General features: G+C 45.8%; 1 protein-coding gene across 1 annotated transcript in view; it reads left to right on the plus strand.

Moving 5' to 3' along the window:
* Positions 1 to 17965, plus strand: part of rbbp8l (retinoblastoma binding protein 8-like) — a 121722-nt gene that overhangs the window by 64829 nt on the left and 38928 nt on the right. Inside the window, exons 11-13 of the mRNA XM_078236715.1 lie at positions 1469 to 1577; positions 2659 to 2720; positions 7741 to 7870. Coding sequence (XP_078092841.1) covers positions 1469 to 1577; positions 2659 to 2720; positions 7741 to 7870 — 301 coding nt within the window. The remainder of the gene's footprint in view (positions 1 to 1468; positions 1578 to 2658; positions 2721 to 7740; positions 7871 to 17965) is intronic.

Here is a 17965-nt window from a genome sequence, read left to right on the forward strand (position 1 = left end):
GTGCTGTGGCTTAGACTCTGATTTGTTTTAATTTTCATTCCAATAATTGGTTAAGCCATCTTTCTAAAGATAAACAAGTACAACTTGGATGTCACTAGACTGGAAATTATCAGACAAGCCTTTGTCTTGGATTCCTGAATCCACTATTTAGTAGAATCATAGAATCATATAATACTACAGTGCAGGAGGAGGTTATTCGGCCTATTGAGTCTGCACCGACCACAATCCCACCCAGGCCCTATCCCCATAACCCCATTTAACCTAGCGAGTCCCCCTTACTAACAGGCGATTTAGCATGGCAAATCCACCTAACCTGCACATCTTTGGACTGTGGGAGGAAACCGGAGCACCCGGAGGAAACCCACGCAGACATGGGGAGAATGTGCAAACTCCACACAGACAGTGACCCGAGTCGGGAATCGAACCTGGGTCCCTGGTGCTGTGGGGCAGCAATGCTAACAACTGTGCCACCATGCTGCCCCCAGTAGTAGAGACATTGAACCAATTAAGGAAAAGGGTTAACGCCTGCGTTGTTTGCGTTTCCCCAGTAGCTACTCCACCAACGTTGGCAGTGAGCTGCGTCAGGGTGTCGGGCCTGGGTTGTGTTTTTTGCCACATATTTGATCATCTTTAATACATCCTTTCTCACTTGCTACATAAACATCTTTTGGAAAAAGTTAGCTAATTGTAAAACATCACTGAAAAGCATGTGATGTTCGTAGAAGAATAGCAAATTGTTACTATAGAGCAGCCATATAGAACCATAGCAACTTATCATCTCAAATCCAATGCAGCTCAGAATTTTACCATGCTGCACCTTCCTCTCAGCTAACTACACAAAAGTGGAAGCATTGCAGAGTGGAGAAATTTGTAGAGCTACAATTCCAACCATATTAATATCAAACATAGATGTAGATACATTTCTGTGCATCATATTGAAGTTCTCATGGGAAACTGTCCATTACAGAAATGATTTCACTTCTCAGTCAATTACTGGCGAGTGTATTTTACCACCATTATGTTTAGGCACAAGCAAAGGGGGGAAGGTACATCTGTAAATCACTTGGTATAACAGAAATAAGTGCAATTAAAAATTAGAATTAATTGAAGTAGGCAATTAGCATTTACAGTTAATGCTGGAGGAACTCAGCGGGTCTGACAGCATCTGTGGTTGACTTGAAACATTGGCTCTGTTCTCCCTCCACAGACGCTGTCAGGCCTGCTGTGTTTCTCCAGCATTTTTTGTTTTTGTGTCAGATTCCAGCATCCACAGTATTTTGCCTTTATCTTAGCATTCACAGTTACTTGTATCCCATGCAATTAAAATTAATGAACTATATTCTGTAGTCTGTTACAATTTCATAGCTACTCTTCTAAGTGCGTACAAGTAACTAAAAAGTGTATTGTGGTGTCCTATGTGCACTGTGCTATATGAGTTGAGATAGAGGATCAGATACTCTCCTTGCAGGCACAATATGACAGCAATTCTAAATCCAGAGAGGCAGACGTCAATCCGAGAATTAGAATGAAACTGTGCACTAAAAGACCCAGGACCAGGAATGGTGGAAATCCAAGAGGTAAGTACATTGATCTTCAAAAATGATTAGAAATTTCTAACATGTAAGTGTTGATTTCAACGTTTATTTACATGTAAGGTGCGAGGGTAAGGTGACCATCATGCGTTGGGGAACTTTTCTTTCTAAAGCCATTTCGGATTTTGAAAATGATATTCTTTATCCATATGTGTATATGTTCATCGAATCCTACAGTGCAGAAGGAGGCCATTCAGCCCATTGAGTCTGCACCGACCACAATTCCACCCAGGCCCTATCCCCATAACCCCATGCATTTATCCTAGCTAGTCCCCCTCACGTTAAGAGGCAATTTAGCATGGCCAATCCACCTAATCCACACATCTTTGGATTGTGGGAGGAAACCGGAGCACCCGGAGGAAACCCACCCAGACACGGGGAGAACGTGCAAACTCCACATAGACAGCGACCCAAGCCGGGAATCGAACCCGGGTCCCTGGCGTTGTGAGGCAGCAGTGCTAACCACTGTGCCACCGTGCTGCCTCATATGGGTTCTCCATATTTTCTATAAATGGGAATTGAAGTTTACATGGCAATGGCTAATTGACAACACCCACGAGGGTGGTGTTTTCTTCATCAACCAAGCAGGTAATGTGATAATAACACACCTGTGTATGCATGTGTGTGATGCACAGTTTTTATTTAGTGGTTCAGCTTTTCCAGAAAGTTAACTGAAATTGCTTTGATTAGGAATTCACTTTACTATTGTTTGTTAATAGATGAACATGATTTGTTTTGCTCAGAAAGTTCCTGGCATGGTTGGAGCTTGCTCTAATTAGGCTGCCATTTTGATGGGGTCACTTAATCGTGGGGTTTAACCATGGGATTTACATCAATAATTCAAGTGAAATAAGTTTCTGAAGTGTTAAAAATTTTGAAGTGGCAGGAATTGATTAATAAATTTGCATTTTCTTAGAACTATTCAATAAAAACAAATGTAATCCTCAAGGAGGATAGCTGTCCAATTATCCTCAGAGAGAACGAAAACTGCAAGTATCCAACATTTATATTTGCTGTCTAATAATTTAATAGATGTAATAAATTACATATTTCTTTTTCCCTTCAGTGGAAGTTCATCTCCAATTTTTGAACATGCAACCAGATGCGCATGATCCCTCTCAACGTGAGGTTAGTACAGAGGCTAGATCACGGAAATAGTTTGATCCATAACCGAAGAAGTCCTCAGAACATATAAAAGGCAATGTTGAAAATGAAATGTAAAGATATTCCTCAGGCTTGGTATGTCCTTGGTTGCTAAGTGCCTTAACTATGTCTTCTAGTTAGGTTTAACAGGTTATAGAGTCATAGAGGTTTACAGCATGGAAACAGGCCCTTCAGCCCAACTTGTCCATGCCACCCTTTTTTTAACCCCTAAACTAGTCCCAATTGCCCATGTTTGGCCCATATCCCTCAATACCCATCTTACACATGTAACTGTCTAAACGTTTTTGTAAGACAAAATTGTACCCGCCTCCACTGCTACCTCTGGCAGTTTGTTCCAGACACTCACCACCCTCTGTGTGAAAAAAATGCCCCTCTGGACCCTTTTGTATCTCTCTCCTCTCACCTTAAACCTATATCGACTATCTACGTTGAAATATATAGTATAAACCAGTAAAGCTATGTTCAAATTTAGAAGCTATTTTGAATGTTAACAGTGAAGGAAACTGGTCCCATTTTATAGGCTGCTATCATAACACCATTGCATTGAAAAAGATAAATTGGGGAAAGACTTTTGTCTTATTTTGATACTATGTAAGTATGTGGGTGGAGTGCATGGAGGAAAATCAAACAGAGAAGATTGCTTGTCCTTAACACAGCCCACACAATTGTTTTCTTCTAATCAAATCAAATCGATCCAAAGATGTGCAGGTTAGGTGGATTGGCCATGCTAAATTGTCCCTTAGTGTCCAAAAATGTGTAGGTTAGATGGATTAGCCATGGTAAATGTGTGTGGTCACAGGAAGAGGGCAGGGGAGAGGGCCTGGGTAAGATACTCTGTAAGATAGTCAGTGTAGGTTCGATGGGCTGAATGGCCACTCCTGCACTGTAGGGATTTTATGATTCTATTAATCAAGTAGACTTCATTCCGATTTTCCTCTTCATAGTTTTCCTTTATATACCTCCATTCACGTAATTATTTAATGTCCAACAGAAAAGAAGCAAATTTGCTTCACTGTAAAATGAATCATAGGGCGGAATGCTCCCAAAAAAATTCTAAGTGTCGAATTCACATGAAAACTAGAGTAATTCACACCTTTTTTTCAGTGGGAGTTCAAAGAAGGATCTCCCACACAGTGTTGCACTGCAGAGGCCACCAGTGTGAATATCATTAAAAACTAGGGGGCGGGGCCTATTCCCACTGTAGAGGCTGAAATCAGTGCGCTGAGTGGGCCACTGCACATGCACTGATTTGTCAGCGCTGAGATCGATGCATGCACAGTGGTCCCCCACTGCCGGCCTCCCAAATGCTGGCCAGCTCGATCGTTGGCCAGCCCCGTGACCTCCGCAACGACGGCTGTCCTCCCCCCTCCCCTCCCCCCACGTCCCGAACATTCCCAGGCCCAGACCTGAACTCCCCCCTCCTGGCCCGGCCCGCCTGGATCTCCAGCCCCCCTTCCCCTGCCGATCCCTCCAGCAGGCTTATTTCCCCCCACCCCCGACATACCCTTCAGCCCGCCCCGATCACTGGCCTCCCTGCCTCCCCCACCGATCCCGACTGCAGAGTGGCAGCGGGACCCCGCACCCCCACCGATCTACCCCTCGACCCCGTCCCCATCAGGTCCCCCCCATATGCCCCGCCTCTTTGGCACTGCTCCATACTTGATGGGCATTGTCAACGTGCCCCCTGGACATTGGCACTTTGCCCCTTGGACAGTTCCGGGGCACAGGCTGGGACTGCCAGGGTGCCAATGCCCAGGGGGTACCCCTCCACCCGATCCTCTGGGGGGCCCCGATTGCCCCCCTTCACTCCAGCGGTTTCGGGCCACTAGTTCCCCATTAGTACAGAGCTAGTGTAATCCCCACTGGAGTGAAATACTCTGGCAGGGTGGGAGATGCTAATCACATGCAAATGAAATAGAAAAGACCATTTAAATGGTCTGTGTGTCTCCCTGCCGATTTCTGGCCCGGAGTAGTCGCTGCCGGAAGTCCGGCGCTGGGAGACGCAAGCAGGACACGAACACTCACGCAAACCCCATGAATCGAGATTCTCCCAGACCATTGTGCTAAAACATTAGCGCAGTGGGATGGGAGAATCACGGCCATAATGTTTTAGATTCCATTGCAAAGCTACCCAGACAATGGTTTATTCCTGTTGGCCAAAAAAACTTGCAAGATTCCTCTTGTTGATCTTTACTAGTGCCAACATGATAAAGGTGCTTTTTGTTCATGTTTTACATATCTATAACTTCATTGGAAATCCAAACAAAGGAACTCTTTATGAAAGACATTCATCACACGCATAACAGAATGTTTAAATTTCAGGTTACATTTCCATTGACGTTATGCAGCACAAGGAGGCAGAATCATTCAGCGATGTCTCTGTTCACTCTACCAAAGGAGGGATCACCCAGTATATAGAAATAGTCAGATTGTGTTGATCTATCTCATTGCAGATGCTTTGCTCTTTCAGATAAAGAATCTTACATTTCTGTTTTTACTGCTGTTCCATGAGTGGACCTTACTTGCTGACGGACAATTACTGTTAAATGTTCTGTTCCACCTGCATCGCAAACTGTTCTGTTGCCGCTACTTTGCTGCTTATATCCTTAAATCTACTTTCTCCTGAACTCTACACCCCTCTCTTAGTTTAAAACTCTATCCATAGCCCTAGATATGTGATTCGGCCCGACAGAGGGTCACCCTTGCTTCATCAAGCCCATCCCAATGAAACAACACTCTTTTCCCTTGTTACTGGGGCCTGGTCCTCATTAATTGAAAGTTCTTCCGACACCACTCATTGCATCCCATGTTTGATTCTCTAATCTGCCTAACCCAATGCCAATTGGCACACGGCTCAGGTAACAATCCAGAGATGAATATTAAAAAAGATGTCCAAAGAAGTGCAGGTTATGTGGATTAGCCATGCAAAATTGCCCCTTTGTATCCCAAGATGTGTAGATTAGTGGGGTAAATATGTGTGGTTGCAGGGGTAGGGCCTGGGGAAGGTGCTCTGTCACAGACTCGGTGCAGACTAGATGGGCCGAATATGATTCTAATACCTTTCATGTTCTGCATTTTAATTTGCAGAGCATAATTCCTAATTACACCTACAATGTTGTTTCCTTTGTGGACATAGAATCATAGAAACCCTACAGTGCAGAAAGAGGCCATTTGGCCCATCGAGTCTGCACTGACCACAATCCCACCCAGGCCCTACCCCCTTATCCCTACACATTTACCCGCTAATCCCTCTAACCTACGCATCTCAGGACACTAAGGGGCAATTTAAGCATGGCCAGTCAACCTAACCCGCACACCTTTGGACTGTAGGAGGAAACCAGAGCACCCGGAGGAAACCCATGCAGACACGAGGAGAACGTGCAAACTCCACACAGACAGTGACCCAAGCCAGGAATCGAACCCAGGTCCCTGGAGCTGTGAAGCAGCAATGCTAACCACTGTGCTACCATGCCGCCCCTGGACATCTGGATCCTCCTCCAAGTTCATCTTCAACCATGAGGCGATGTCCTCAATCTTAGGCTCCCAGTCGCAGCAAAAGTGAGAAAAGTGTCTAGTCTCCTGCCTATACTGTCCTCTATCACCACCATGTTCCTTTTTGCTCTCCCGCCCCTCCACCGCTGCCATTTGAATGGCATCCTGTCTGATGCTGCCGTGGTCAGTTTACTTATTCACTCTTGATCCATGCAGGTAGCAAGCACCTCGTGCCTGTAGGTTAAAGGCAGGGCTGAGGCATTACTACATGCTGGATCCCCACATCTGCCTGACTCCCAGTCACCCCCTCCTGTCCCTGACCATTGACCATAGACTGTGAAAGTCTACCTAACCTAAAAGGTGTGATTGCCTCTTGGAACAACATGTCCAGGTAACTCCCCTCCTCCCAGATGCTCCAAAACATCTGCAGCTCAGGCTCCAGCTCAGCAACTCTGAACCAAGGCTTCTGAGGACGGGGCGGCGTGGTGGCACAGTGGTTAGCACTGCCGGGTTCGATCCCCGGCTTGGGTCACTTTGTGGAGTTTACACATTCTTCCCGTGTCTGCGTGCGTTTCGTGTGGGTGTTCCGGTTCCCTCCCACAGTCCAAAGTTGTGTGGATTAGGTGGATTGGCCATGCGAAATTGTCCCTTAGTGTCAGGGGGACTAGCTTGGGTACATGCATGGGGTTATGGGGATAGGACCTGGGTGGGATTGTGATCAGTGCAGACTCGGTGGGCCGAATTGCCTCCTTCTGCACTGTAGGGATTCTATGATTCTAAGATACAACGGCTTACTGCAGATATGGTTTGCTGGGACTGCAGCAATCTGGGTCTCAGCAAGTTGTCTGTTCAGAGTTGGCTATTGGTGTTACCCATTATCGATATGCACCTCACCTTCGGCAAGGTTTTACGTTGGCACTCTATTGAGAAGAGTGCTTACCTTTTATGAAACAAAGTGAACCTGGTCCTTATAACTCCATGCCCAACTTATGTAACTAACAGTGCACTGTTTAGTCAGAAGAATTGCAAGCTGTGCCCGTACTATAGTCTATGCTCTATCGAGTTTTCCTTGTACCCTCCTAACCAAATATGTTAATCCAACATAGCCACAGTTACGTCACATGCCAACCAAACAAGTTACAGGGACAATGAGTAACTATAATGCGCAGCAAGTAATCAAACCTGTTTTTCTGCTGAATGCCTCTCTCCTTCCTTTGTAGTTTGCTTGACTATGTTTGACCGAGTCGTTACCTCGGCTTTATACAATGAGTGAGAATACAGAGCACGTCACATCTCTCTTTCATCCTTTTCTCCACCAGCCCCCTCATCCCTGAGGGGCAGCCACTGGTGTTCAATTTTTCTAGGTCAGGCATGTACCCACCCGAGCAACATAAAATTCATGCCCTTACCTTACTGACAAGAGGGAAGTCCTTGTATTTTATAGTTTGCAGTTTTCCGTTGTGCATTCTGAAAGATTTATTTGCTCTATTAGATGGCAGACTTTCAAGAAGTGCACCGAACCCAGGGGATAATGTTGGGAAATGAGAGGCGTCAGTCCCGAAGCAATGAGATAGAGCCAAAAAAGAAGAAAAGGAAAAGGCCACAGGACTTCTGGACATCGGGTAAGAAGGCAACATTTTCTGATAGATTTGTTCCTTCATAAGAAAACCAGGTTAAAGTCCCACAGGTTTATTTGGTAGCACGAGCTTTCGGAGCGCTACTCCTTCATCAGGTGAGTCACCTGATGTAGGAGCAGCGCTCCAAAAGCTCGTGCTGCCAAGTAAACCTGTTGGACTTTAACCTGGTGTTGTGAGACTTCTTACTGTGCCCATCCCAGTCCAATGCCAGGATCACCACATCATGGCTTCGTAAGAAAAAGAAAGCAAAACATTTCCAGAATTTTCTGAAATTCAGGCTTGTGGGCAGAGGTGGTGGATGGAGAAAGGATTGTTCTCAATGCAGGACCAATATCCTGGCAGGAAGGTTGGCTAAGGCTACTGGGGAGAGTTTAAACTAGATAGGTTGGGGGGGAGGGGATCAAAATGAGGTGACTGAGAGTGAGGAAGGTAGCTCGCAAACAGAGAAGGGTTATAGGCAGTGCAAGAGGGCAGATGGACAGGGAATAGAGAAGGGGAGAGCTCAGACCAAAGGATTGAGATGTGTTTACTTTAATGCCAGGAGTATAGTGAATAAAGGGGATGAGCTCAGAGCGTCGTTCGATGCCTGGAAGTATGATGTGGTGGCCGTTACGGAGACTTGGATGTCTCAGGGACAGGACTGGATACTCCTGGTGCCGGGATTCAGATGTTTCAGGAAGGACAGGGAGGGAGGCAAGAGAGGGGGTAAAGTGGCACTGCTGATCAGGGATAGTGTCACAGCTGTAGAGAAGGTGTATGCTGTGGAGGGATTGTCCACAGAGTCTCTGTGGGTGGAAGTTCAGAGTGGGAAGGGGCCGGTCACTTTGCTGGGAGTTTTCTATAGGCCGCCCAATAGTAACAAGGAGGTGGAGGAGCTGATAGGGAAACTGATCCTGGAGAGATCCAGTAATAGCAGAGTTGTTGTGATGGGAGACTTTAATTTTCCAAACATAGATTGGAATATCCCTAGGGTAAGGGGATTGGATGGGGAAGAGTTTGTTAGGTGTGTTCAGGAGGGTTTCCAGACACAGCATGTGGACAAGCCTACAAGAGGAGAGGCTGTACTTGATCTGATACTGACCAATGAACCTGGACAGATGTCAGATCTATCAGTGGGAGAGCATCTTGGGGATAGGGATCATAACTCTATCTCCTTTAGGCTTGCATTGGAAAAAGAGAGGATCAGGCAAGCTAGGAAAGTGTTTATATGGAGTAAGGGTAAATATGAAGACATTAGACAGCAAATTAGAGGAGTAAATTGGAAGGAGGTATTCTCGGGGAAATGTACTGAAGAGAGGTGGCAGTTTTTCAAGGAATGTCTGTCTAGAGTTCTACAGGACAACGTTCCGAGCAGACAAGGAGGTGTTGGTCGGTTAAAGGAACCGTGGTGCACGAAAGCTGTGCGGGACCTAGTCGAGAAGAAAAGGAAAGCGTACAAAAGGCTCAGAGAGCTTGGCGAAGATAGGGATTTAGAAGAGTATACTGCTTGTAGGAAGGGACTAAAGAAGGAAATTAGGAGAGCCAGAAGGGGTCATGAGAAGGCCCTGGCAGTAGGATTAAGGAGAACCCTAAGGTGTTCTATAAATATGTGAAGAGTAAAAGGATGAGACATGAAGGAATAGGGCCTATAAAAGGTGAAGGCGGGAAAGTCTGTACAGAACCAGTAAAAATGGCAGAGATGCTCAATGAGTATTTTGCCTCGGTTTTCACAGAGGAGAAAAACCTGGGTGGATGTACTGCGGGCGTGCGGTGGACTGAAAGGATTGAGTATGTGGACTTTAAGAAAGAGGTTGTGCTGGAATCTTTGAATGGCATCAAGATAGATAAGTCGCCGGGTCCAGATGGGATGTACCCCAGGTTACTGTGGGAGGCGAGGGAAGAGATTGCAGAGCCTCTGGCGATGATCTTTGCGTCGTCGATGGAGACGGGAGAGGTGCCGGAGGATTGCGGATGTGGTTCCTATTTTCAAGAAGGGGAATAGGGATAGCCCAGGTAATTACCGACCAGTGAGTCTAACCTCAGTGGTTGGTAAACTGATGGAGAAGATCCTGAGGGACAGGATATATGAGCATTTAGAGAGGTTTAGTATGCTCAAGAATACTCAGCATGGCTTTGTCAAGGGCAGATCGTGCCTTACGAGCCTGGTGGAGTTCTTCGAAAATGTGACTAAACACATTGACGAAGGGAAGGCGGTATATGTGGTTTATATGGATTTTAGCAAGGCATTCGATAATGTCCCCCATGCAAGGCTTCTAGAAAAAGTGAGAGGGTATGGGATCCAAGGGGCTGCTGCCCAGTGGATCCAGAAGTGGCTTGCCCAAAGGAGGCAGAGAGTGGGTGTAGATGTGTCTTTTTCTAAACGGAGGTCGGTCACCAGTGGTGTGCCCCAGGGATCTGTTCTGGGACCCTTGCTGTTTGTCATTTTCATAAATGACCTGGATGAGGAAGCGGAGGGATGGGTTGGTAAGTTTGCTGACGACACGAAGGTTGGTGGGGTTGTGGATAGTCTGGAGGGATGTCAGAAGTTACAGAGGGACATAGATAGGATGCAAGACTGGGCGGACAAGTGGCAGATGGACTTCAACCCAGATAAATGCGTCGTGGTCCATTTTGGTAGGTCAAATGGGATGAAGGAGTACAATATAAAGGGAAAGACTCTTAGTCCTGTAGAGGATCAGAAGGACCTTGGGGTCCGGGTCCATAGGACTCTGAAATCAGCCTCGCAGGTGGAGGAGGTGATTAAGAAGGCGTATGGTGTGCTGGCCTTTATCAATCGAGGGATTGAGTTTAGGAGTCCGGGGATAATGATGCAGCTATATAAGACTCTCGTTAGACCCCACTTGGAGTACTCTGCTCAGTTCTGGTCGCCTCACTATAGGAAGGATATGGAAAAGATTGAAAGGGTGCAGAGGAGATTTACAAGGATGTTGCCTGGATTGAGTGGCATGCCTTATGAGGATAGGCTGAGGGAGCTCGGTCTTTTCTCCTTGGAGAGACGAAGGATGAGAGGAGACCTAATAAAGGTGTTTAAGATGCTGAGAGGCATAGATAGGGTGGACTCACAGAGGCTTTTTCCCAGGGTGGAAATGTCTGCTACGAGAGGACACAGGTTTAAGGTGCTGGGGGGTAGGTACAGGGGAGATGTTAGGCATAAGTTTTTCACACAGAGGGTGGTGGGTGAGTGGAATCGGCTGCTGTCAGTGGTGGTGGAGGCGAACTCAATAGGGTCTTTTAAGAGACTCCTGGATGAGTACATGGAGCTTAATAGGATGGAGGGTTATAGGTAGGTCGAGAAGGTAGGGATGTGTTCGGCACAACTTGTGGGCCGAAGGGCCTGTTTGTGCTGTAGTTTTTCTATGTTTCTATGTTCTAAGTCTCGCAATACCAGGTTAAAGTCCAACAGGTTTATTTGGAATCACGAGCTTTTGGAACGCTGCTCCTTCATCAGGTGAGTCTCACCACTCAGCTAATGAAGAAGCAGCACTCCAAAAACTCGTGATTCCATAAAAACCTGTTGGATTTTAGCCTGGTGTTGTGAGATTCTCATTGTGCCCAGCCCAGTCCAACACCGGCATCTCCACCTCAATGCAGTGGCACACTATATTCCTCCCCATTGACTGAGGTGCAGTCAGTGCCCAGTTATTAACAGACGTTGTGGACTATCAAGTAGTTATTGACCTGAGACATAGGCTGGGACTTCTTGGCCCCATCGTGACGGGACCCATCGCAGGAGACTCGGTGGCCCAAAGTCTGTTGACTTTTGGCGGGACTAGCTGATTGCAGCAGTGGACGGGGATTGGAAAATCCTGAATTGCCAGATAGTAACAGATCAGAGGCTTTGATAGGGCCGCAAATGAGCACTAGTTAGAGTGGCTGTTTCTTGTACCTCATTAATGCAAACCAACCCAGCAGAGGCAGAACAAGAAGTGGAAGCGCCTTCCAGGTTATGGCATGTGAAGACAGGTAACATTTGCACAAACATCTGACTCATTAATGAAGGTGAAAGAGTTATCAGCCTGGACTTGCGTTCTCTGGGCAGGTGGCGGGAGTTGGGAAAACTCTCGGCTCAGCCCACCTGTCTCTGGAGAAAGTGCTCGCAGGAAAGGAATTTTCATTGTCAGAGGGTGGGTGCAGGTTGGGGTTGGGCTGGGGTCAGAGGCGGCCACAGGGGCTGGATTGTGGGTTGTGTATAAAGACCTGGTCGGTACTGTGGGACTTCATCCCAGTTAAACTGAAAGCAGAAAGGTCTTCCAACCCTGACCCCTCACTCCGCACACACACCCCATGCCCCATCAATGCTCTCACATGCCATCCACCCAAGGCCTACAGCCCCTATACTCCTCATGTCAAGGTACCCCCCCCCAAATAGCCCCAAAGACCCTTCATGCCCCCTTTGCCAAGCTGTGGCACTTCGTGCCCACTGATAACAGTATATGAACCCTATATTGACAATACAATGTGCATAAAAATGCTTCCAGAAAACTGTCATTCATATATAACTTTCCACCATGTTAAAATAAATTCCTTTTTACTACTGGGTAATACAACTGTTAATCCCTTGACAGTATTAATAGGAGAAACTGCAAGAACTTGAAACCTCTTTAACTTGCATAAATAAACATTATGAAATTGACAGTATGGATCCTAGAGCCGGAGATGTCAATAAAGAGATGTTTTCTCTGGGGCTCAGGTGTTTCAACAGACGAATGGATTCCCGGGCACTCGGCCAAGCCTCATAAGGAATTATTGGCAAAGAGTTCAGACATCGACTAGAGAACCTGTTCATCCACTGCCTGAGCAGATTGCATTTCTTGGATATCTGAAAGGAGGAAGTCAGCAGGGTAAAATTGTCAGGCTGGAGGGGAAGTGAGATGTGGGACTGAAAGTAAGAACTCTAAGCTCTGCATTCTTTTAAACCAGAGGGCATTGTGGGATGAAGGGGGAGGTGAGATGTGGGAAGGAGGATTAGGTGTGAGCACACCATCAAAGTCAATCTCAGCAAAGGCCATCCCAATGATGTCTTTCACCGTTTCCTCCATGAGAGTTAGGACATGCACCCGTGCCTGTCCCCCACTGGTTAGCTCTTGCGGACTCCATTTGTGCACCATATAGTCCTATAAGACAGAAGGAAATGTGTTACTGAATGGCATGGAATCTGTTTGGGTGATATGGCTGGCAAGGTTGCATAACTGACCTTGTGGGCAACCCGTGAGACGTGGATGTGAGATCTACAGCAATGCTGTATATTTGTGAGAGTGCCGTGGGTCACAGGAATGTCAATAATGTGTCCTGACTGATCGAGATTGTTGGTAGTTGAATCATGGGGGATGTGGTGAAATGACCAGCAACTGAGGTTAGTGGTACAATTGATATGGAGCGCAATCTTACCTGCCATTCAAGCCACGCTCCGTTGCAGCGAGGTTGGAGAATTTGACAGCCAGCCAAACCTCCATTCAATGCAGCGGGATGGGAAAACCCCGCCAGTAAGAATGGTGATAAGATTCCGGCCATGGTGTTTTAAGATGCATCCACTCACCTTGACCACTCATTGAACATCTTGTGGCACTCCTAGCAGTACATCTTTGGTGCGCATGTGTCTGGAGGAGTCCTGGTCTCCTACAGATATAGGACATCTCTCTTCCTTTCATCTCTACCCCCAAGATATTTAATGTATCATCCAAACACATAGGAGGCCACAGTCTTCCATGCTGTGCTCTTCTTCAATGCTTCACAGGGTAGATTCATCTCATGCATAAATGCCAGCACCTATCCCAGCCACCCGTCCATCTTAGTGATCCAGGCTAGCTTTAGGCTAGGTACTCACAAGATTGGCATCTGACCAATCAATGGCACAGTTAGCACCGGATGGACATGGATATCATTGAAATGAACGGGCAATGCAAAGTTGTCATGTTGCCTGCATCACAAGCAACAGATGAGGATTAATCGTGCATCACAGCCCATGTGCTCATTTTCAGATGCTGTTGAATTTATCCCCCATTGAATCAGCTCTGGAAATACAACCCCAGAATAATAGAATCCCTGCAGTGCAGAAGGAGGCCATTCGGCCCATCGAGTCTGCACCAACTCTCTGACAGAGCATCCTACTCAGGCCCTATCCCCGTGACCCCACGTATTTACCCCACTAATTCCCCCAACCTATATATCTTGGGACACCATGGGACAATTTAGTATGGCCAATCCACCTGATCTAAACATCTTTGGACAATGATGTCCTTGTGAAAATCAAATTTCATTCAGCTAACCATTTGCCATGTTGAAGAAAGATTTCCATTGGAGATAAAATCCAAAATCTGGTAACACCGCTTATTCATTGCGGTAAGTACAGACTATTTACTTAAATAGTAAATAATTTTACTGTGAGCTTTGCCAGCTTCAAGTTTTTTTAAAGTTTATTTATTAGTGTCACAAGTAGGCTTACAATGCAATGAAGTTACTGTGAAAATCCCCGAGGGACCACACTCCGGTGCCTGTTCAGGTACACTGAGGGAGAATTTAGCAAGGCCAAGCACACCTTTCGGACTTTGAGAGGGAACTGGAGCAGCCGGAGGAAACTTATGCACACACACAGAGAGAACGTGCAGATTCTGCACATCCAAGCTGGGAATCAAACCTGGGTCTCTGGCACTGTGAGGCAGCAATGCTAACCACCGTGCTGCCCTCTGGAGCCTGGGAATGGATTGTCCTAAGATACCTGCTTTCTGGCATCCACTGAGGGTGAATATGTGCAGAAAGGGTGAGGTTGCCATCGGACGGTGGCTTTCCACCCACCTTTTATTTACAGTTAATTAATCAAAATATGATTGTGCCACTGGAGACAGTGGTATCAACTTAGAATTTTTTTTAACACTTGTTAAACAAGAGTTTTATTTACTTGCAGCCAAAACTAAATCTAATTTTGCAACATTTAATTAGGATTGCATGAGATTTCCAGCTCATGCTGTATTAACGAGATAAGAGATTGCACTCCACCAGTAGGCTCACTGCTCCTTAAAAGTGGCCATTCCTTATTGAATTTAGAGTTTGAATGGCATTGCCAAAGCTATTTTTTAGGATATTGACCAAGGGCAGGGTTGATGGACGATAGAAAGCTGAAATGTGAGCTCCTCCAAACCTGGGTGGTTCGGTCGAATTAAATCAGAACCAAGCCTGGTCAAGTTGAGGATTAGATCTGCTCAGATTCAAATGGCATCATGGAATCAAGCCAGGTTTTTATTTTGCAATTGTGCTTCACGAAATATTTGACCATTTTAATGTTGCAGCTGGCCTTGATCCAGATGAAGGCCTTGAGTCCTTTCAGAGTTGGGGCATGAAACATTAACTCTTGAAAACAATTACACATAAAATCTGAGAATAAGGCTCACAGTTAAAACTCCACAAGTGGAAGGTATTTACACTGATGCCAATTATTAATTGCTGCTTGACTTTAATTGACAGTGTCAGTTGTTGGTACTAGTGCTGGTAGCACTTTCACCTCAGGAGGTTGTGGGTTCAAGCCCTACTCAAGGTCTTGGACACACACATCTAGGAGGACACTCTAGTGCAGTACTGAGAGAGTGCTGCAGTGTTCTATCTTTTCGATGGCACATTAAACCATTGTCTGCCTGACCTCTCAGGCAGCCGTAGGAGACTTCTGAGATGAGCAAGGAAAGTTTCCCCCGAATGCAGTCCAATATTTATCCCTTAGACAATATCGCAAAAAAAAACAGATTATTTGGTCATTAGCTGTTAGTGGGATCTTGCTGTGTTTTGGCTGCTGTGTTTGCTACATTTACAACAGTGACTCTCCCCGATTTACACAACCTAAGGTTATAAAACTGAAATTGTATTGCACTGGCATTGAATCTATTAGCGTAAATGTATCATAATTTATGTTGAATTACTAATGGAAATACTAATGGACATTGAGCTACTAATTGAATTACTAATGGAATCTCGATTAATGTACTTTATCGATTCACATTATAGGTTATTCATGTAAGGTTAATAAAAGAAAACTGAATGGAACAGAGTGTTACACATTGATCTTGTATCTCTGAGATCTAGATGACTCAAATCTACCTCATGTTGATCAAGCTACAAGAGCCCTGTGTGGGTGTGAGCCTAACTGTGCAAGACAGGTCCTAAATGGACCTGAAGAGGATTAGGTAAATAACACACCACTGGTGCTGTGTGGAGTGTTTTTCTGAGGGGGGGATGCGAGTAACAGTTGGACAGCACGATAGGCGGCGGGGTGGCACAACAGTCAGCACTGCTGCCTCACAGCGCCAGGGACCCGAGTTTGATTTTGGCCTTGGCTGACTGTGCGGAGTTTGCACACCCTCCCCGTGTCTGCGTGGGTTTCTTCCAGGTGCCCCAGTTTCTTCCCAGACTCCAAAGATATGTCGGTCAGGTGGATTGGTCATGCTAAGTTGCCCCTTAGTGTCCCAGGATGTATAGGTTAGGGGGATTCGCAGGGTAAATACATGGGGTTATGAGGATAGGGGCTGGGTAAGATGCTCTAATGGAGAGTTGGTGCAAACTTGATGGGCTGAGTAGCCTCCTTCTGCACTGTAGGGATTCTATGATATATAGTCTGGACTTTCTTCCACTTAAAAGTGAGCGGCTTGCTCAATAATTTTGAAAGGTAGTTAAAAGGTGGCATGGTGGCACAGTGGTTAGCGCTGCTGCCTCATAGCACCAGGGACCCAGGTTCAATTCCCTCCTTGGGTCACTGTCTGCGTGGAGTTTGCACATTCTCCCTGTGTCTGCGTGGGTTTCCTCCGGGTGCTCTGGTTTCCTCCCACATCCAAAGATGTGTGGGTTAGGTTGATTGGCCATGGTAAATTAACCCTAGTGTCAGGGGGATTAGTGGGGTTATTATGAAGGGTTACGGGAAGAGGGTCTGGGTGGGATTGCATTTGGTGCAGACTCGATGGGCCGAATGGCCTCCTTTTGCACTGTAGGGATTCTATGATTCTACAAAAAGCTAACCATTGTCCTAGGAATAGAGACAGATATAGACAAGGCTAAGCAGTGACAGCAGATTTCCTTGCTAAAAGACCATTAGTGGGCCAGTGGGTTTTTATAATACCCTAATAGCTTTATCGTTACCAACTATATTTGAAATTTATTCCATTAAAAAAAATGAATTCAAGTTCACAAGCTACCATGGCAGAATCTGAACATGTGTTTCTGGATTAATGTATTTACAATGGCCCTGCACCCAAACACTGGATTGTAGCAGTTCAAGAAGGCAGCACACGCCCAACTTTCCAAAGTTAACAAGGGATGGGCAATAAACTACGATGAAAGCTAGAGTTGGCTTGTATTATAGATATGAAATTTGATACCCTCTATATCAAAACTTCTACAAGCAGGAATTTCTGCCTTGCTTACCACATATTTTTAATGGCAGGGTTGTAACAGGGATGAGAGTCCATGGGTAAACGGCACATTCATCAGTAATTGCAAAAAGATAATTATTAATCCTGGAGGATAAAGAATGCCCAAGGTTCTTATTTGCCAGAACCAATCACTTCCTTTACCCCTAGCACTCCCCACCCTTTGCAATTCACTTCAATATAAAATGCCGCGGAGTGTTTGGTCTGCAAAATGAAGAACATCCATGCCAGTATTTCTAGCATTTTACTAACTACTTCTTCACCTGCACTTTAAAGTTAAAGCTTATTTATTAGCCACAAGTAGGCTTACATTAGTTCCTGGGAAAATCCCCTAATCGCTACACTCCGGCACTTGTTCAGGTACACTGAGGGAGAATTTAGCATGGCCAATGCACCTAATCAGCACAGCCTTTCGAACTGTGGGAGGAAACCCACACAGACACAGGGAGAAAGTGCAGACTCTGCACAGACTGTCAACCCAAGCTGGGAATTGAACCCGGGTACCTGGTGCTCTGAAGCAGCAGTGCTAACCACTTGTGCCACCATGCCACTTTAGGTGGCCCTGTACACAGATTGCTAGAAGTTCACACAGATATAAAAGGCTGAAGGAGATGTTTGCTTTTATCTCAAGGTTTTGGAAATCAGAAAGGAACAAATGATGCTTCAGTTGCAGAGA

The sequence above is a fragment of the Mustelus asterias genome, chromosome 20 (assembly GCF_964213995.1).
Source record: "Mustelus asterias chromosome 20, sMusAst1.hap1.1, whole genome shotgun sequence".
NCBI lineage: Eukaryota > Metazoa > Chordata > Chondrichthyes > Carcharhiniformes > Triakidae > Mustelus > Mustelus asterias.